Source organism: Condylura cristata, unplaced genomic scaffold, assembly GCF_000260355.1.
Source record: "Condylura cristata isolate star-nosed mole 26May11 unplaced genomic scaffold, ConCri1.0 scaffold00005, whole genome shotgun sequence".
Taxonomy (NCBI): domain Eukaryota; kingdom Metazoa; phylum Chordata; class Mammalia; order Eulipotyphla; family Talpidae; genus Condylura; species Condylura cristata.
Window position 1 is genome coordinate 19,725,108 of NW_004567106.1, and position 22,354 is coordinate 19,747,461.

The 22,354-nt window shown below is 34.9% G+C and overlaps 1 protein-coding gene across 1 annotated transcript in view; it reads left to right on the plus strand.

The window, feature by feature from the left end:
* Positions 1–22,354, plus strand: part of BZW2 (basic leucine zipper and W2 domains 2) — a 50,663-nt gene that overhangs the window by 17,180 nt on the left and 11,129 nt on the right. Inside the window, exons 2-7 of the mRNA XM_004677123.2 lie at positions 2,547–2,611; positions 8,923–9,099; positions 10,302–10,405; positions 13,362–13,427; positions 15,521–15,656; positions 17,331–17,440. Of these exons, the coding sequence (XP_004677180.1) occupies positions 2,554–2,611; positions 8,923–9,099; positions 10,302–10,405; positions 13,362–13,427; positions 15,521–15,656; positions 17,331–17,440 (651 nt within the window). The 5' untranslated portion in view covers positions 2,547–2,553. The remainder of the gene's footprint in view (positions 1–2,546; positions 2,612–8,922; positions 9,100–10,301; positions 10,406–13,361; positions 13,428–15,520; positions 15,657–17,330; positions 17,441–22,354) is intronic.

Here is a 22,354-nt window from a genome sequence, read left to right on the forward strand (position 1 = left end):
TCCATAGCTGTTTGGGACTTTAGGGTGGACTCTGCAAACAAAACAGGGTCAATTAGAAGATTAATAAAGTAGAGTGAAATTCATCTAGTACATTATACATGAAAGTCTTTCAATTAAACTTTTTTAAAAAAATCTTGTAAACAATTCAAGAAATGTGCTCTCTTAAATGGCATGTAAAATACTTAAATACATTTTGTTTTACCATTTTCAATGCTGTTTTAACCCATGCTGCTATTCCATTTGTGTGTATGTGTTTGGTTTATAGTTTTCTGAGCTTTTGACATTGGCCTAATAGAATTTTCTTTCTTATTTTCTCAGTGTTAAATTAGCACGGTTTTTTTTTTTTTTAAAGATTTATTTATTTATTCATACAGAACTGGGGTACAGGCCAGAGATGCGGAGGGTGAGAGGATTCACCAGAGACAGAGTGGGGAGCAGAACAGGCAGATCGACGAAGTACACTGCTGAGGGGAGCAGCGGGCGGGTCAGGAGAGGTCTGCCACGCCATGTGGTCACCTCCGGGGCAGGCGGGAATCGAACTCATGAGGAAGCGGCTTTAGATTCTCAGTGCTGTGCTTTAACCCGCTGCGCCACCAGGGAGGGCCAAATTAGCACAGTTTTTAATTCAAAGTGCCCTTGCTTCTCTCAGCAAGGGCTTCAGTGAGTGCCTTATAAAGGCCGACCCTCACAGGAGCAGATTATAGTGAACGAGAAGCTAAATTTAGAGGGAAGCAGGGCCTCTGCTTTAAATAGTAACAGCTAAACTTTTGGTAAACAGAATGTCTTCATTTAGTCTTGCTGTACTAGTAGGTGAGTCTTTTTCTTTTAATTTTTGGTGTTGTGTTGAAAATATTTGCATACATTTTCATATTTCCATGTCATGTTATATTTTCACCTAGATTGTAGTGAAATTTTTAAAAATAAGCTCATATAACTGGACTGTGAAGAAATAGAATTTTGTGTTTAGAACTGAAGAAACAGTTTTGTGTAAACAAAACTGAAGATTTTTAAAATAGTATTCCATTGTAGGTTGTGTTTGGTAGTAATGCCCCATTAGCAGAAAGTTAATTAGGGATTTCTTTCCATTTCTATTCTGGATTCTAAGATAAAACTTAGAGAAGACTCATACTGTGAATCTTACTTAAATTTATTACAAAACAAAAGTATATTTGGCAGAGTATAACTCCTAGTTTCGCATATTCACCTAATAACAGTGTTTCAGGCCTCTTGGGCTCTGTTTTTGGTTTTGTATCTTTTGGTTTTATACCTCACTATGAGACATAAACTTTAACCAGTATATTTCTTTATTAACACAAGAAAAATCTCTTACATATATTTTGTGTGTTTTTCAAGGTAAGAGAAGTTTAAGAGAACATATTTACCCAAAAAAATGTATTTATGTATATATGTATGTTTGTATATACATATGTGTGTATGTGTTTGTACATAAGCTATGCCACAAAGAAGTGTTTGTTGATCTAGAACAAATCTGTTGAAAATACCAGCAAGGGAAATATTTGAATGAAAGAGTTGTATAAATATATATAATGGATTGAAAGTTTAATTTCCAGCATCTATCAAATAAAATGAAGTTTCATTGATAAAATTTATTGCACGATGACTAGTTCAGTCTGTAGCTGCTGCCCCATAAACACACAGCAGTCAATCTCTTTTTCTACCTTGACTTTGTATCTATATTGGTGCTTAACCTATTACATTATACTGTGAATATTGGGATTTTTTGGTTTTTTTTTAAAAGATTTATTTATTTGTGCATACAGAACTGGGGTACAGGCAAGAGGCTCAGGGGCGGTTGCGAGAGGCTTCACCAGAGACAGAGTGGAGAGCAGAACAGGCAGATGGTTATATTGTAACTTACTTTATCAGACATTTATGGGTATTTAACTTTATGTTTTTTATGAATTTAGCAATGTGGCAATTTTTTTTAAAGATTTATTTATTTAGGCATACAAAAACCAGGGAACAGGCCAGAGGTATGGGGGAAGGATGATGAGAGGATTCACCAGACACAGAATGGAGAGCAGAACAGGCAGATTGATTGACATACACTGCTGAGGGGAGCAGTGGGTGAGACAGTAGAGGTCTGCCATGTCATGTTGGTCACCTCTCTGGCTTGGGATTAAACTGGTGCTATATAGCTGCATATAGCTTTATAGAGTTGTGCTTGACTTTTACACATACATTTGGGTACACATGTATGTGTACAACTATAGAATAAATTCCTAGTAAAGAAATTGCTGGGCCACAGGTTATATAAATGTCAGTGTCTGTATATCTTCACTAACTGTATCCCGAGTACTGTGTGGAGTTTATTCCCATGCCAAAGTTTATATGTCATGGTTTTCCTGATATCTTTTGTCAATACTGTGTATTAGCACACTTTAAAAGTTTTGCTAGTTCAACAATTAAAATTACAGCCCCTTTTAAAAAGTATATTCATTATAGTTAAGGTGAAATATGTGCTATTAGCCATATCTGTTTATTTGAACTACTTGCTTGAATAATTTTGACTTTCTTTGTTTCAGAAATTTTATGAATAAGCATCAGAAGCCAGTGCTAACAGGCCAGCGGTTCAAAACTCGGAAAAGGGGTAAGAGTTGTGTGTTTGGGTTTGTTTTTAAAGTTACAGTCAAAATTTTTCAAGTTGAAGAAGAATTAGAATGATCCTTGATTTCACCTAATCTATGTCTACTTTTATGAGATCTGGGTGTAAAATTTATAGTTCTGCCCTCAGACCCTGTAAGTTCTAGTTTAATGTGTTTGATTTCCAACAGGCCTTTAAACTTGTCTGAGGTATATGTCCTTATTAACAAAATAAGGATAGTGGTAGCTGTTCAGGTTGCCTTACTCTCACGTGAGGCTATGGAGATAAATGATAAACTTGCTTGTTTTTAAATCAACATTTGTACTTAGATTTTGCTTCCTTGTTGTTTTTGAGAAAGATAGCAACAATGGTAAAAACTAAAAGAAAAATAGCCAGAGAGATAGTGAAGAATTTTAAGATTTTCAGCAATGAAATGATGTTTATTTTCCTAAATATCAAAGTTTATGGTACTTTCAAGTGTTTTTTTACGTGGGTAGAACAATAGCTGCTGGCCCAGTTGGATGAAGATTGGTAAAATTTGCATTTGTGTGAGTGACTTCTTTTTATGTAATATGTAAAGAATACTCAAAATACTTTTATATTTGATCAGTTTTGTATAATTGTATTGAGATCCTCCTGGACTCAGTTTTGAGCCAAAACTTTTCAAAAAGGTTTTGAAAACAGGAAATCTGATGTGAAATTATTAAATTGACTAATTCTGAGGAAAATCACAAAACAATATTTAAGGAAGTAGCACTTATGAAGATAAATGACAAATGATAGCCGGATATCTTTTTGAAGGTCTCCATGTTTTGAAGCATGATGCCATGTAATGATCAATGCTGAAGTATTATACTCACATTATACATCTTTGGCATTTCCATTGTAGAGGCAGCTCTTGTAGCTGATTTTCTTTTGCTATAGGAGCTAAAGCGAGTCTAGTCATGTCAAAAGAAAGTAAGTCTCAGGGCAATTGATCTTTTTGGATTCAAAGAGTGCAAAAGGTACTAAAGAGCAATAAGGCTAATTTAACTGTAACTGCAACCTGCTGAGAATCTTCCAGTACCCACTAAAAATTTAAACTTAAAAATTTTTGAATAATCAGAAAATGGTTGTTTTGTATGGTATTTCTATTTTGGGCCCTCCTTTTTTCTTTGTTTTTCATTTCCAACTCCTCCCCCAAAATTAAGTACTAGTACAGTCTGAGCCACCTCCCTCTTTTTAGGCTTCTTGCAAATTGTGTTCTTACATTTTCCTGGTGAAACCTGGCAGCTAGGCACGACAACTAGCATTCATTTCATTGTCTCATTGTTTAAAGCAATCTTTCAGGGAAAATGATGTAGATGGTTTCAAAAGGATTTAATCGGTTACAAACAGTATAGTCCAGCAGCCTAATTATAATTAAAGTATTGTTCGACCTCGCAATGTGATAATATTTAATATGGGCAAGTGTGAGGTGCAGAAAGGTTTGCCATGCATGCCCACTGAGGGAACATGTTAATCTCAGACCTGGATCTCCAGCTCAAGCAGCTTTGTTAGTGTGACGTTGATGCACTTTATCTGAGTTCAGAAAGCCAAAAGCAGGGCCAAGAATGAGTTGCACAACAACAGACATGATTCAACGAGTAAACTGGCCCTTACATTTGGTCTTTAGTTTTGAACTGGAAAATTTTTTCTAAGTTTGAACTGGTTTGCCCCTGATTCATCTGGTAGTCAAAATTGTGCCTGCATCTTATTACTGCCAGGGTACTCAGAGAGTTTCTGAGAAACATATTATATATTATTTTTCAGCTGATCTGGATTTATGTAACTCAGGTCTTTGTGGGATTTAGGCAGGTCTTCAGTTGTTTTGTGCCAAACTGCTGATGTGGGGAGTGGAGGAAGGGGGAGGGGGAAATGGAGTCATCTTATTTTCTACTTTTCATAAAAAGTACTGTAAATTGCCTCCTGTTACCTTATTGTGCTTTGTCTTTTCTTTGCTGTTATGGTGGGGCTGTCTTCATAGAAATGATTTATAGTTTAGTACAACTGAAAAAAAAAAAACAAACACCAAGGTAATTTGGAAAGACTGTCTTCTGACGAGCTGTCTTCAGTTTAAAACTATTTCCTAGCAAAATTAATGCTCTCCCTTGCCAAGTTAGTACAAAAATATATTTCTTATTTCTTAACCTAAATTAAACATTATGGTAAGGGACAACCTAGCAAACTCCACTGAGACACACTTTTCCTTCATGAAATATGCACAGCATGTTCATGATATGTTTTCCAAAAAATTATGTTCTCCAGTTTGGCTTATAAGAATCCAAAGGATAAAATTTTGTCCCTGTGGCCATTGTTAAGTTTAGCTACATGAAAAATTTAATAATTGAACTTGCCTCCCGGAAGTGAAAATACAGGAAAAATAGTCAAACCACAAGCATCTGGAGTGATTACATACTCAATATTTCTTCCTGAGATTTTATTCTGTACTGGCAGGTTTCAAACACATTTAGATTAACATTATGTGGTATTAGCAAATAATCATTCAGACCTTTAACTGTTGAAATATGTGTAAATATTAATGTGTGTATAGTTAGAAAACTTCTTAATGTACTTCATTACCCTTCAGAAAGTCACATAGATTATTTTTTCACCTAATAAGTTGGAAAATGCTATATTATCCTATTATCATAGTTCTCAGAGAAAGCAATGATTTTTAGATAGTTTACAAGCATATTTGAATATCAGAAATAAGCCTGTTTTTTAAAATGTAAGGCTACTATGACTAACTCTTCAGTGTCACACAGTGATTCACACACACAGTATAAATCTGAGACTCTAGTCATCTACTTCCACCTTTAGGGGAGTTTACCCTGCCTGATGGAAACTCAAGGAAGTAGGGGCATATTTTTTGTTAAGATTTTCTTAAGATTTCTGCTAGACTGTCCTTAAACAAAGTACAAATTACATGTGCTATTGCTTCAAATGAAAAAAGAGTCTTTCAATAAAAAAATTGTCTGTGTCCCCAGATTTCCATCAGTGTCCTTGCAGTTTTCTTGTATAAGGATTTTGTATTCCTCTGGATAGACACTTGATCTTAGCAGGTGGGAGTGTTTTATCTCATCCTACAAAAGAGTCACTAATCCTTTCATACCATCATGACTTTTTCGGATTCCTAAGCTCTGTGGCCATTTTGACCTGATGCATGCTTGCTCACTGTTGAAATAACCTTGTTAATGATAAGCTATCTTCCTCCTTTAACTTTTCCTCTTGGTAAATCTGCTTAAAATATATAACCAAAGGAAGAAAGCCTTTTTTTAGATTTATTTATTTATTCATACAGAACTGGGGTACAGGCCATAGATGCGGAGGGTGAGAGGATTCACCAGAGACAGAGTGGGGAGCAGAACAGGCAGATCTACGAAGTACACTGCTGAGGGGAGCAGCGGGTGGGTCAGGAGAGGTCTGCCACACCATGTGGATCTCCTCCGGGGCAGGCAGGCGGGGATCGAACTCATGTGGAAGTGGCTTAAGCTTCTCAGTGCTGTGCTTTAACCCGCTGCGCCACCAGGGAGGGCCCGGAAGAAAGCCTTTTATAAAACAAATTTTTAAGTTGTTCTTTAGATTCATAACAGAGTACTCTTCCTGAATTCTTAACATGGTCTGAGTTTTACCTTAATTATCAACTAACATTTTCTGGTGCCTTAAATGTATATTTTTCAAAGCATGCAAGGCTGTTTGCCACCTGAGTCAGAATCCAGACCCCTGGTGGGGGTGGCCTCTATTCATTTTTGAAACTGGTCATAAGATGCAGTAAACAATTTGTGGGATTTTTCCTTTCTTATGTTTTCATATTAATAGAAGAGAAAATAAATCTAAGGATACAAGCAGATTATACTTTGGCTAGACCCTGATTATGGGATAGAGTTTCCTTTACTTGCCTGTCATTTCCTGCTGTTTAGTCAGTTATAATCACTTCTTTCTACAAATCCTATCACCTTATTCCTCTGGAGTTCCCATTCACCTTCCCCTCCCTTTACAATATTCATATTTTTCCACTGGAGTAAATATTTCCATGTTCTTGGCTTCATAATATTTTGCTTATGGCATCAAAAGGACTTCTAGCTCTAGTTAATGAATATTGTTCAAGTTAATTTGCATCTGTCTTTATGTTATCTTATGCTGGTTACTCTGGTACTGCAAATGCCATTCTTGTCCTCTGGTGCTGGTTCTAATGTGGTAGTCCATTCCTTCTTTTGGACTACCACAAATTCTCAGTGTGTGCAAGGCAGTGTGTGTCTGGTCTTTTATATATATGTATAATATGCATACGATTTCTTTATTTATGCACACAGAACTGGGGTACAGGCCAGAGGTACAGGGGCAGCGAGAGGATTCACTAGAAACAGAGTGGGGAACAGAATTGTCTGTTCTTTGAATGTAGGTTTTAATTATCAAAGTGTGTTTGCATGTGATTTAAATAGACAGTTCTGCAAAGCATGTTATAACAGCATGTCTGCTCTTCAGAGGAACTCAATTCTTTAACTGCTTCTTTTAATGTTTACATTCATGTAGTCAAAGAACATCCTTACATAGCTATTTCTTGATTTTTTTTCCCCTATGGGTGATATATGCACTTCCTACTGTGGAAGATGAGGATCTGACCCTTATGACTGTTTCTGCCTACCTGCATATCCTTGTTCTCTATCCTTGCATTATACCCTAATTTGAGCTAGACCGATGTTTAGCATTTACATTATTAAAGCTTTATATGTGCTATTCATACTATTCAAACTATTACTTCATTACTTTTCTCATTCTAACATGTTATCTTTAGATTTAATAAGTTTCATAATTATCCTTCTTTGCCTTAATTTCTTCCTTCCCCATTGTGATGTAAATCTCTTAATAAAAACTTTAGGGATTCTAGTAATAATATTCTATTCAAGGAATTCTTATATATTCATATGATATTATATTATCATATTGAAAAACTCTACCATTGGGTTGTTTTCTAGGCCAGCTGTACAGCTGTCAACTTGAAATGCTTGAAAAGTCCCATTATCCTAAAGAACACCCTTTCCTGTCTCTCTGTGTCTTCCCTTTCTATGGGTTCTCATGATTGAAACTTTTCTAGTTCATCTCTTGTTTTGGTGGTGTATCTGCTTCAAAAACTTCAAAAAAGAAGTGTGTATGAAAGTATAAACTTGGAGATTGTAAATTAATTATTCTGTACCTTTGATAAATAGTTTGAATATTCAGTTCTGGACTAGAAATAATTTTCCCTCTAGAATTTTGAGGAAATGACTCCTGCTATCTAATATACCTTTTGAGCTATTCAATATCCTTTTATTTATTGATACTTCATATGTGATTGGGTTTTTTGCTTTTACTTAATTGCTTTATTCCCAGTGTTTTGAAATTCCACAGTATTCCCCAAAAGTAAAATTTCCTTGGATCCAATTCTGTAAATCTTTCTTGAAATTTTTAGATGGTTTTCTTTCCTTTAAAAAAAAAAATTCTGTCTCTTTATTTTACACTTACGAAGGATCATGGAATAATTTGTATTGTAAAAGAGATAGTACCTTCTTGCTTTCTCCTTTGCATTCTTATATAATCTTCTTTATTCTTTTTTTAATTTTAATATAATAGTTTTATTATTACATTATTTTGTGCCTTTTTCCATCTCAGTTGTAATCCACATGGGCTTCCCATCACAATCTTCTTTATTCTTATGTCATTTTTCCTGAATTATTTTCTTTCTCTATATAAGGTGAGACTTTTTTTTTTTAGTTTTTAAATATAGTACTTTTTTTTCTTCCATCATTATTAGTTTTGGAACAATAAATGATTTCTCCCCTCAAGTGTGGTCCCACCACCAAGTCACCTATAGTCAATCATCATATTCTTTTGTGCTTTTCCACCACTGCTGTTTCTGCCCCTCCCCATGCTTCCACCCTTCGCCTCCCAGTCTGGATGCCTTTCAAGGTGATGAAACACAATTTTAAGCATTGATATTTATATACCTTGTTCTTTTTTTCCTCAAATTATTAGAGATTATTATTATTATTAAACAAAGAGATTTGCTTGGCCTGTCTTTGGATAACACAGATGTATGATTATCATTTTTATTATGTCTTAGGTAAAGTTAAAATAGAACTCATTGGCTTGAAAAACATGTTAAAATGTGAGTTGGTTAAAAATGTAAATTTTACTCCACCTTTTAAATAATAGTACAATCAAAGAAGAGTAAGCAAAGAAAATGTATGATTGTATGATTGCGTTGAGGAATATGATAAATATGATAAAAGCATAATTTCATAATCTATAAATTTTAGATGAAAAAGAGAAATTCGAACCCACAGTCTTCCGGGATACACTCGTCCAGGGACTTAATGAAGCTGGCGATGACCTTGAAGCTGTAGCCAAGTTTCTAGACTCCACGGGCTCAAGATTAGATTATCGTCGCTATGCAGACACACTCTTCGATATCCTGGTGGCTGGCAGTATGCTTGGTAAATCATTTTGTAGCATCTTCTTGTATGCAGATTAACTGTGGAAATAGACTTCTGAGGGAACTGACTTACATGAAAATAAGTTTATTTATAAAACTATATGCTGAAATCCAAAACCTGTAAGGAGATTAGATAAGGAAGTGAAAGTATAACTCAACTGAATTTTTGTTTGATGATATCTACTGAGAATGTTGGCTTTATGTAGGCTTTTCCACTAAAACATCTGAAATCACAAGTTAAATCAAGCTAGTCATATACTAAAATAAACAAACAGAAGTCATACAGTTAACTAAAGAGTATTTGCCTGTTTAACTTCGATTATTATTATATTTTTATTGCCTAGTACAGTCACTAGTACAAGTCTATACTCAACAGTTTTTGTTGAATATGTGAAAGATCTGAATCTAACATTGCCTGCTCTAACATTCTACTCTAATTATAATGCAATAGAATCACAAAACAAAAATACCCATAGATCTCCTCTGCTCTTCTAATCAAACTGAGTAATGGCCACCATTTAAACTCTCAGAAAGAGCCTTTGATTGGAAAGTCATAGAAGACTTTCTTTTGTTTTAGCAAATGTATGCCATAATATCTTCAGGTTATGGGGGGAAAGTTGAGAGAGATTAAATCCTCAGTTTCCTAGCCTGTGTAGCCTCTGGGTAATAAAATGGAAATGGTAAGGAGTCACAGCATATCTTGCTCAACTTTGCATGGATAATTGGGTTAGTGGTCAACAAAGCAGGTTTAATATCTACTCAAGGGGAAACAGAGAAGATCAACTATAAAAACCAGCCTGGTCAGTCCCACTCTTGATAAACTGGAGTCCAGCAAAGTATTATGAAATGTGAAAAATGAACAATCCCTGATGTGGCAAACATCAAGAACTATGCCAGAAATAATCACATAAACTTTACCAAATAAATTTTTTCTTTAGCTTCCATTGTTAAATACATACTTTGAAAAGAACTGGACCTACAATGATAGCATCTAGTGTGGGAAAGATATGGAACAATCTTATATATTAAAGTGGGGTATAAAATGGAGGTATCAATTTATTCTCATTGGAAACATTAAAAAATACATAACATCTACACCTTCCCATCTTTTTATGAACTTTTGTGTGCTCTTAAGTTTTGTTTCTCCTCTTAATGTTCGGCTGGGTATGTTCTACATTTCAGAAATTACCTTTCTCTTTTCAGCCCCTGGAGGAACACGCATAGATGATGGTGACAAGACCAAGATGACCAACCACTGTGTGTTTTCAGCAAATGAAGATCATGAAACCATCCGTAACTATGCTCAGGTAAAGCCTGTCAGAGATTGTCGCCTTAGAAGAAAACATTAGGTTCAGAAAATCTATAGGGGCCTCCCTGGTGACTTAGGGCTTAAGTAAGGGTCAGTGCTGCCTTTGTGAAGGCCCACCCCCATGGCCTGAGTTCAATCAAGGGCTGAGAAACTACCCACATGGTGCAGCAGACCACTCATGTCTCGGCCACTGCTCCCCTCAGCAGTGTATTTCAGTAGATCTGCCCGTTTTGCTCTCCATTCCCCCCCACCCCACTCTATCTCAGGCAAATCCACATCCCCAACCCCCACCTCTGGCCTCCACTCTAGTTCTACACAAAAATAAACAAATAAAATCTTTTTTAAAAAAGACACTATAAGCTAATTAACTCTTAAACATATGAAAAGGCATACTGTTGCATTTATTATAAGACAGCAACAGTAGTATTTTTTTTTTTAACTACTTCTCAACTGTAAGAGACTATACTGGCTGCTCACACAATTTCCGGGGGCATTATCAAGAAAAACTCCTATCCTTAGTGAAGTAAGTTGGTCAATATCTTTCAAAATTAATACTACATACTCCCTTTGATCTAGTAATTTCATTTATAGTGCTTCTGGTCCTCATTACATTGTTTATAGTACTATCATACACTGATAACAATGTAAATCAAAGGAGTGCTTTGATTTAAATAAATGTATTTATTTATATTATAAATATAAATTTATATTATAAATATATTATAAATTATATTATAAATTAAATAAATCAATTTAAATAAAGTTTGGTGAAGTACATATGCTAGTTTCAAAAACTGGTCTTTTAACTATCCCACTCACTTATTGAGAAACTAAATAGGGCTTATTCACTAAGAATCAGGACTTTTGAGTTATATTTATGGTCTAATACTTAGTGGCAATTTCCAGATCTGCCAAATAATACTATTAATCCCTTCCTTACCTTCTGCAAAGAATTCTTGTTAAGAATAAATTAATGCAAGTACAGGTGTATTATTTGTGAGTGGTGTTTAACTAGAAAAAATTAAGACTTGGAAGAGGCCCTCCCTGTTGGCACAGCGGGTTAAAGCACAGCACAAAGAAGCTTAAGCCACTTCTTTCTGCATGAGTTCGATCCCCGCCTGCCCCTGAGGAGGAGATCCACATGGGTAGGCAGACCTCTCCTGGCCCGCCCACTGCTTCCCTTAGCAGTGTACTTCGTCGTCGATCTGCCTGTTCTGTGCCCCACTCTGTCTCTGGTGAATCCTCTCACCCTTTGCATCTCTGGCCTGTACCCCAGTTCTGTACGAATAAGTAAATAAATCTTTAAAAAAAAAAAAAGACTTGGAAGAAAAATCACTATTCTACTGTTCTAGTATTTCCATAAACCTAAAAAGATAAATAAGGAGTTTGCCTCTTCATTATCTCTAAATAGAATGTTTCTTTTTAAAGATTTTTTCATTTGGAAATGTACATTTAAGGACAGATCCCTTTAATACTTTGTTTTCTGAGTTTAAAAAATGTTTATTTACAGACAGAGAAAGGCTTGATCAATGAGGTAGGTGAGGAAAGAAAAATTAACTAGAAAGGAATGTTTGAGTAAAGAAGATAACTTTGTAAACTGTCAGTTTAGAGAGTACTTTGATAGGGTGATGACTTTTGCTTGACATGTATATGCATTCACTTGTGAAGATCTGAATAATCCTTCTTGGATTAGAATCCTCTTCCTGGCCCTCCCTGGTGGTGCAACCAGTTAAAGCACAGCACTGTGAAGCTGGCTGCAGCCACTTTGGTGAAAGTTTGATCCCCACCCTGGAGGTGACTTACATGGTGCAGCAGACTTCTCCTGTCTCACCCGCTGTTCCCCTCAGCTGTGTATTTCATCTATATGCCTGTTCTGCTCTCCACTTTGACTACAGTGAATCCTCTCACTGCACCTCCAGCTCTGTCCTATACCCCAGTTCTGTATACATAAATCTTTAAAAAATTAAAAAATTTGTCTTTCCTGTAAAGTCAAGAAATATGTGAGTGTTAGTTAAAAATCAAATTTATAGGCTTTCAATACAAGTTACTATCTTTTTTTACTCTATATTCATTCCCTGCCTGGCTCATTATACTTTTTCCATACAGGGCAACACTATCATCTTTACTCTTGGTCTCCATCTTGATTATTTTAAGGAATAAACAAGCACTGAGAATTTTAAATGCAAATCATATGAATGCAAAAGAAAGGGACTAGCTTCCAAAATCATCTTGACAGCTATGAAAATAATCGATATTTGAGAACATTGTATTAGCTTACTTGAGCTGCCACACCTAAATAGCACAGAGTGGGTGGCTTAAACAACAGAATTTAACTTGTCACAGTGTGAGAAGCTGGGAAGTTCAAGATCATAGTACTGTCCTCTTTGACTCCTGGTTAAGACTTCCTGTGTCTTACAAGGTCATCAGTCCTATCAGATATGGAGGTTCTGATGGAACCTAAATTGTCTTCTAAAGTCTCTACCTCCAAACACAGTGATAACAGATGTGAAGACTTCAGATATGCTTAGAAAAACAGAAATATCTGGTACATCTGAATAGCAAAAAGTATTCCACTGAAACAAGTCTAAAATTCTACTTACCCAATTGTAGCTCTCCATCATATTTATTGTCTGTGTGCTATCTTTGACCCCTTTCATTTCATTTATTTTTGATCTCTGCATTTCACAAACTAAAAATCACTTCATCAGCTAGTTTTTGTTTTCTTACCTTTTATATCCTGACTGAATTTGCTCTATTCTACATGTGCATTTTGATCCTACTTTTCCACTTTTCCCTTAGATCATAATAACTTTTAAAATGTTTATATCAGAGTATGAGCGTGTTTTACTGCACATTTTTATTACAATAGATTCATGTTGTAATTACGGTGAGTCTCTCCAACTCTTCTTGTCTTTTAAAGTTATGTAATATTTGATTTTTTTTTTAATGTTTAGGTCTTCAATAAACTCATCAGGAGATATAAATATTTGGAAAAGGCGTTTGAGGATGAAATGAAAAAGGTAATGATTGAATGGTAATTCCTTCTCTGTTTAAAATGATGAGATGGAGAAGGATAAAACTTGTCTTACACAATGATAGTTCCAAAATACCATGGCCATACCAAGTTTTTAATAAATGTTTGTTGAATGAGCAAGGGTGACAGAGAACCAATAGCTTCAAGAAGTAATGCAAAGAAATGTATTATTTGTCTAATTTTTTCATTCATATTTAATGTACAATACTATGTTTTTTGCAGTTTTATAGAATATCATTTGTGATCTTGTGGAGTTTCAGGCTAGATATTCCAAATATGTAAAAATGAGCATAATAAAAGAAGAATCCAAGATAATGTGATTTAATTAGTGAAAGCACATAGCACAATAGCTAATGCATATTACGATTTTTAATTTTAGCAGATACACTTCAGTAAAGGGGGATAAGAGGACATTTTTTAGAGTATATGGGTATAAATTTTAGTGATTTTTCTCATCAGTAAAATAGCTGTAATAAGAATGCATACTTTATGGTTCTTTTGGGAATAAATGAGGTAAAATAAAGTCTTCATTGTAGTATCTGGTCTCCAGCTAGTAACCAAGCAAACAGCAATTTATTAAGTCCACTTTTCAGTGACTGCAACATGTTCCTTTTTCTTATTTGTGATTCCAGTAGATTCATAGAGCAGTTTCTACATTAGATAGCTGACTAAATTATAAACTACAGGGGCAAATGAACAATGTAACATCTACTTTGCTATTTACTTTCTCACTTTTTTCCTTTTCAAAAAAGTGATTCCATGTGTAATGAATATTTTGGCAATAGGCAAAAGTTATTTATAATGCATATGCGTATAACTAGAGATTAGAGATTTTTGTTGTCAGACTTTTTTTACAGCATATATTTTATAATGTGAAAACTTCTTAATGGAAAAAATGTGATCCATTTCATTGGTAGGTATTTAGGAAAAAAGTACTTAATTAATTAGATAATAGATATGATAAAACAAATGATGTTAAAGCATTTGATAAGTTAAACATCTTACGACTTTGTCTAACACTATCATTCATACTTTTCTCAGCTCGTTTGAACCTTGAACTTTTCCTTACTGTATCAACTGTATCATTTGTATGGTAGATATGTTTTCAAGAGTGGCTTATTTTTCACATCATATCCATAGCTTTTAAAAAGATAGTTACCACAATACATGTAGTATTTGATTTTAATGTTGTATAGTTATTTAAATTTACGTGGGCAAAGTGAGTATTTTTTAAAAATAATCTTTATATTACTATATTCAAACAAGTAGTGTTAGCATTTTTATTTTTCAGGGTTTTTTTAGTATTTATTTGCAACACAATTTTTATAATAAAAGTAGATGGTCAGTTTTATAAGTTTTTTTATAAGTTTTTTTTTTTTTACTCTACCCCATTCCTGCTGTACCCTGATCTCATCCTCAATTATCTTCATCAGCTGATGGTCACACTGGGTGATTCAAAAATATTGTTTGAATCTCACTATTTTCAAAAGAGCTTCAAAAATATAGGAAACCCTTTTTATACTCCACAGTCTTGTTTTAAGGAGTCTTGAATGCTGTGAACATAGAAAAGTATATGCTGAAGGTCTGTACTTATCATTGACTCCAGTTTGGGTTGGTTTGTTTTGCTACAACATACCTAAAGAAAATGGGTAGATGTACTATGGAGGAAGGTATGGGGACATCCAAAGACATGAAAAAATGTGAAAGACAGTAAGTCATTTCAGGAAATTTTTTTTTTATGTAATACCCTTTGTCATGTAATACCCTTTGTCATGTACAAATCAAATGCAAATTATTTATGTAAAACTATTCAGCGCTGTCCAGGTGTTTCTTTTCCTTTCCATGAATGTTATCTACACATATGTATCATAAATTGGGAGGAAAGGAACTATTCCTGATGAAGTCACTGTCTTTTCCTGCCAGTTTATAACTGAGTCTGTGTATGTATTTCCAGAGACTATTATTATACTTTGTGTATGACCTACTAGTCATGGACCAATAGCCATGGTTATACAGCCTGTTATTTTCCTACTTTAGTCCTTTGCTTTATAGACATGGTTTCTTTTGTTTGACCCACAGCTTCTCCTCTTCCTTAAAGCCTTTTCTGAAACAGAGCAGACCAAGTTGGCAATGCTCTCAGGCATCCTGCTGGGCAACGGCACCCTTCCTGCCACCATCCTCACCAGTCTGTTCACCGACAGCTTAGTCAAAGAAGGTAGTTACTCTCATATTTCTTACACATCAACCAAATCGAAGCCATAGATAGTTGGGGAAATCCAGTACCTTTTGTTAGCATTCTCTACTACCCACACATCCCCAAGACAGAATATGCTTGTGTTTGTGTCTTCAAACAATAAGAAAATCATAGATACTTATTTCAGGAACTCAGTAGAAATTTATGCACACCTGTACAGAGACAAGTAAAGACTAATAATAAACTAGAATTTTTGGTGTAAGACCCAGTTTCTACATTAAATTGAATATGACCTGAATATGACCTTGTCTAACCCATTTTTTTTTTTTTCCAACTGAAATGCTACTGTCATCTACTGTATTTGGAGGACAGATACTTTCTGCAGAATTCTGTTATGGTCTATCAGAGATTGAACCTTTTTTGCCCTCAAATGAAAATGTTGGCCTGTGCACCCACTTGCATTTACTAGAACAACTACAAATGCCCCTTCACACTCCTCATTGCTTCTCAAAACTGTTGTTTATCTCTTTGATTAGAACTATTCCTCTGAATTGTTACCTCTCAAGACTGTGGTCAGATACTCATTCTGATCACATTTTGAAGCTTTTCACCTTCTTAGTTTTAAAGCAAAGACCAGACAACTGCTGGAGAATCTAACTTTAAAGCATTGCATTCATTAAGCATGCATATAATTCCTTGGCTATAAAGCAATCTAAGAAGTAAAAGTTTTCCATCTACAAATGTGAAGTCCCACCCTCTTTTAGGTTTTCTTTTAGCTGAGAAAAGAAGAGTAAATTGAATCAAGTGATAAAATTGAAAGGTTTTCTTTAGTTTTCAGCTTAAAATAGCTCAAATGTATAACAGTTCATACTCTGAATGGCCACAGAGTATGTGGATATCATAACATTTTAAAATACTTTCCTGAAAAGATTTCATCATATTTAGTGTATTTTATTTATAGTATTAGCTATTTTATACTTAGAACAATGAGGTAAAATAAGACAGTAAATATTAATTATGTTAAATTAATAGAAAGTAGTATCTTTACTAATTGTATTAAAAATCTAAGTGATGCTTGCTATTTTGAAATGTATCAAGAATTTATTTTATATAATGAATAGACTGATATAAGTGCTAAAGTAAATACAACAAAATATTAATAGTCACATATATTAAGTATATAACTTGTACTATTTCCTGTTCAGCTTATTCAGCCATATGTTCACCTGTAGCTTTATTTCTATTAATATTCTTTCTATTATCATTTGTCAGTAAATCAGTTGACATATGATATTTCAATTTTATGTCTCACGACTTACTTATACCTCAGGATCCCTGTTATAAACATGAATTATTGTGAATCACAGGGTTAAGTAGGTATAAAAACACTAAAAATCCTCGACTTTGAACCTGTTTTGACTGGGATAAAAATTAAATACAAAAATTTTCAGTTTATGGCTCAGAGTTAAGAAGTTCAATTTTGAAAAAACATTTCAACTTTTTCCCCCTTCCATTAAAAATGTTCTGTTTTAAATAATGAAAAGAACAGAACTGTACCTATAAATCTATCCATTTCTCATTTGCTGCAAATGAGTCATTTACTTGAGTCATTTACTTACTTCAGGAAACCTGCATCATCACATTTCATTCCTATGATAGGGTGAAATTTAATCTCTCTCTTTTTTTATTAAACAGGCATTGCAGCCTCATTTGCTGTCAAACTTTTTAAAGCATGGATGGCAGAAAAAGATGCCAACTCTGTTACCTCTTCTTTGAGAAAAGCCAATTTAGACAAAAGGCTGCTGGTAAGTGTTGTCAAAGCCTCCTCTCAATCTTCATCAGAAAACATACGTTTTGATAGTGGGTGAAATCAAGTTCTAGTCTTGCACCCTCTCCTTCCTTAACTTGTTCCCTCTCAACCCACGTCTTTGGTAAGTAAGCTTAGTGGTTCATGAAATGATTCCATTTAAAGAGAAAGTTGTTTAAAAATTACAGAAAGGTAGAAAAAGCTGACTTTATCTTTTAACCCTAAATGGAGCTTATAATAAAGAGTACCCTTTGAGGGCTGGTCTTGCTCTAGGCCTCACTTTCTAATTGCTGCTAATCAAATTGATAAGCCTCTATTGAGTGTGTTTTCTGATGTTTCTATTTAATGATCTCTTTAAAAGAGTTATTTTCTTCCTAGGAAAAAAATGTTCCTGTGGAGTTGACATTGGTGAGGCCTGTAATAAAATACATGACTAAAATGTCTGGGTCTGTGCTGAATTGGAGATTGGTTCGCTTTGTTTCTGCATAGTTGACAGATAACTAATTCCATTTTAATATCTGTCATTTAAATAGGTAGAATAATAAATTTTACCAGCATTAACACTTTGTAACCAGTAACTATAGAAACTTAAAGCTTTAATATAATAAATTTTACTACCTCGTTAAATATTTGTGATATTTTCCATAGGAATTGGATATTACTGCTCACAAAGCCATGTCAGTTTGCTAACAAAATAAGAATTTAAACAAGATTTCTTGTTTATATCAAGATTCTTTAGAAATACTTAGTTACGTAAGAAAGCAAGTTAATTGTAGTTAATTTGAAGCTCTAATTATCACAATTGTGTGATTATATATTTTATTTCTCTATTCTTATCTTTGCAAAGAAATTGAAGAAAAATACTTTGTTCTTATAATTCCTATCTGCCCCCTACAAGTTCTTTCCACTAGAATCAGGCAACAGCTGTGCAGATGCCAGGGATTTTTCCAGATGAAACTTTTTACAATGCTAGGTCATCATCTAAAATTACAAGATATACCACTGACATCTTCTCTTCAACTGCTGTCTTATGGTTTTCTCATCCAGTGTGTTCCAGTGTGCATTTATGTTGTTACATGGGGTGGTTCCAAACTGGCTCTTTTCCTCTAGAAAAACCTGAAAATTATTTTAATTGTATTACTTCTACTTCTAATCACTTAAAATTAATTTGTGTCTTTTAAAGTCTTCAGAATTTGAAAAAAAAAGAAAAGTAAGTCTAGATTCTAGTCATCTCTGTGACTGATAAAAATTTCCACCCAGTGTGTATTTATTGAATGCCTGCTCTGTGCCAGAAGCTGTGGAGTTGGTAAAGAACAGTATGGAAAAATTCCCTGCCTTCAAGATAAGGGATTAGGTTGCTGAGGAGGGAGGAAGTTCCTATGAAGGTAGAGCTTAGCAAGTCCCAGCTAAGCTCTACCTACCTTTTCATTCTGGGAAACTGGATGAAGGAGAAACTTCCATCTGAACCATTCCATTCTCATGGAGCACAGGGGATTGAAGTGACTCCTGATTAAAGACAATAGACAAAGCTTGGTTAACTTAATTAGGTCATAAATTTTTTTCCACATCAGTTTCCTTTTTGAAAATCACATTCAGCTGTTCTTACTATGTTTCCGTAGCAGCATATACTTAGGATATGAGAACCATGGGTTGTAGTTTTCACTGAAATCTCTGTGAAGACAAGGTAGTCAGACTGTCCTCTGGTGCTGTGCCTGACTCTGCAGATGAATGAGGGTCCAGAGGATCAGCCTCACTGCCAATAAGAAAATTTTCAACTCATGACACATGCAACAAAATTCTCCTGAGTCTGTGCTAGTACTTTCTAGGAAAAACAGCATATTCTCAGCAGTTAGCAATTACACATTTTGTAATACAGAGAAAGAAAGGAAATAGAGTGTGGGAGATGTCATTTCTTCATCACTGGAAAAGGAAACAATGACAGAGATACTGGCCAGAAACTTTTCTAGAACTGGGGATCTTGAAAGGAATTAAAGAGATCCTTACCTTACAGAAAACTAGGCAATAAACTAAACAAGCAATTCAAATAGTGATGTAAAATGTGAAAAGTTTGGGCCTGTTGGTGCAAGGGTTAAAGTCTCAGCGCGTCAAGCTATCACCAGCCATAGCAGCATGTTTGATCCCTGGGCAGGAAGCAGCAGACCTCTCCTGACTCTCTTATTGCTCCCTTCAGCAGTGTATTTCAGTGAATCCTCTTGTTCTGCTCCCCACTCTGTCTCTTTTGAATCCTCTCATCCCTCTGCACCTCTAGCCTACACCCCAATTCTTGTATGCATAAATAATTTAAAAAATAAATCTTAAAAATTATGAAAAGTTTTACAAAGAAAACAAGTAGGAAATAGCTGAGGGAGGTTAGAATATATGAAAAAATGTTCAGTGGCAGGGCATATCTACTCCCCGAAAACATGACATTTATATGAGGATATTTAAGAGATAAGGGAGTGAGCAATGTAGTCATCTAAGGAGAGTATTCGAGGGGGCAAGGGGTTTAAGACCTGAAATGTTGGGGACAGCTAGAGAGGAGATTATTTGGTGAGAGCAGGCTCATATGGTCTAGAGACTGGCTTTTATTCTGAGGAAGATGGGAAACTGGTGAAATTCTCTGCAGAACTGTGCACAGTGCTGGGATTGCTCTCACTGTTATAATGGGAATAGACGCAGGGACAAAAGACAGAAGAGAGAAAGTTCAACCTATGATGGGTAAGGAGGTTTGTGCCAAAGGAAGGGATTTCCTAAGAAATGTGAACTGCATTCCATGCCATAAATAGCATAAAATTTAGATGGACTTCAGCTCAGATAATTTTTTAATATATTATGATTCATTCACAAGGACTTTGGATATTGTTTCTAAATAAACCATGAGCAATGTCTTGAGGACATACTTCTTGGAACATGACTTCAGATCAAACTTTACATTTTCCCTAAATTCAATGCTGAATGTCAGCATGGAGTAATGGAATAAGTGCTGATTTTGAGATCACACAACTACTTTTAAATATTTTTACTTGCATAATTCAAGTCAAGCTGCTTAAACTTGTTAAGACTTAGTTTGTCATCTATAAATTTCTTCATTCCAAATAGCACTATTTATAATAGTCAACCTGTGGAAGATGAGTATATCAAAATGATGTGGTATATTTGCACTGAGGAATACCACTAAGAGATCAAACAAGATAAACTCATCTTATTTGCACAACATGGATAGAGCTGGAAGGGATGACACTAAGTGAAATAAGCCAGGAAGAGAAAAATAAATACAGATGGTATCACTCACATGTGGAGTAAAGAAGAAACAAAGGTCAGACCGATAAAAACTTTAAAACCATTAAAGCTGACCTTAGCTCTGTGCTTTCAGAGGAGTAGGGGTGAAGTAGGAGAAGGAGGGGTGAGGGGGGATGCAGCAGCAGAGAACAATGGACTTTGGTGAAGGACTTTGGGTGCTTCAGTAGAGGGGGAAATTCCTGTACTGTCAAACCATTAGCAAGGACTACAACAATGGTACTTCAATAACAATAAATTAAAAATAATTCTACTTTCCACAGTTCTGAAGAAAGTATCTACTGCATCTTGATTCATTAAAGAAATGGAAAATTAAATTAGTTCTCTCTCCACCACCCCCAATTTGAAAGACCTCTTGACGTAGTACAAATGTCAGTGAGAAACATTTATGCTAAAAAGTTTGTTTAACATGAATATGTGTTTGATAGCTACTCCCAATACTCTGTTCTGACATTTTGAAATTCATGACTCATCAAGGGGAATTTGGGGATGGTAATATTTATGATAGGTATGATGATATATAGGGGGTATTAGAATTTGAATCAAATTTGGTCATGTGTCTATACATGATAGCAAATCTGTTACAGATTTTTAAAAAGATTTATTTCTTTATGCACACAGAACTGGGGTACAGGCCAGAGGTGCAGGGGCGGTGAGAGGAGTTACCAGAGACACAGTGGGGAGCAGAACAGGCAGACTGATGAAGTACACTGCTGAGAGGAGGAGCAGGCAAGACAGGAAAGGTCTACCACACCATGTGGGTCACCTCCTTGGCCAGGGATCACACTTGTGCTGAAGCGGTTGCAGCCAGCTTCCAAGTGCTGCGCTTTAACCTGTTGAGCCACCAGGGTGCGCCCTGTTACAGATATTTCTACTGAGATTTTCATTAAAGCCAAAGAGCCATGGGCCTCATGTATGTAAATCTAAGCAGCATGAAAGTTTGGATCTATTTTTTTTAGATTCTACAGCAGTTTGTAAAGTGTGACAGCTTTGAACATTGCCATAGTTGGGTGTTAAAGTTTCACAGGTTTAAATCATGACTAAGTGTTAAAGAGATGGCCAAGCTATATAAAGTAAAATGGAAATGAGGTAAAAATATGAGAGTTGCATGGTGTCAGTATTGCCATTTAAAAAATATATACATATTCCAGCACAATTATGTAATTCATTGCAGGGTTGGTAGGGTGGGTTTAGATTAGATCTTGTCATAAACTTAGTTGAGAGCCACAGTCATTAACAGAAACAAAATTCTCTGTTGCTCCTAAGATAGCACTTACAATAGTAATAGCAGCATTTTCTCAGAATGTGAATGGAGGTCCTTGAATGGATAATTGCCAGTGTTTTATTTTTCCTATCATTATCTCAGATCATATCAGTACTATCAAAGCTAACTTCTTTATATTAACTAATAGTTAAGGAAACTGATTTTACAGTAACTTTAATATTTTCTTGTCATTTAAAAGCAATCCAAATATCATTCAGAATTATCTTATTTGCAATTTTTTTTCTTTTATTTGCACATACTACAATTTGATTAAGGTTTTTAATATGTAAATGTGGTTCAAAATGAGTAATTGCCTGCTTATCTACATTCCTTCGTGTTTTTTCATAAAAG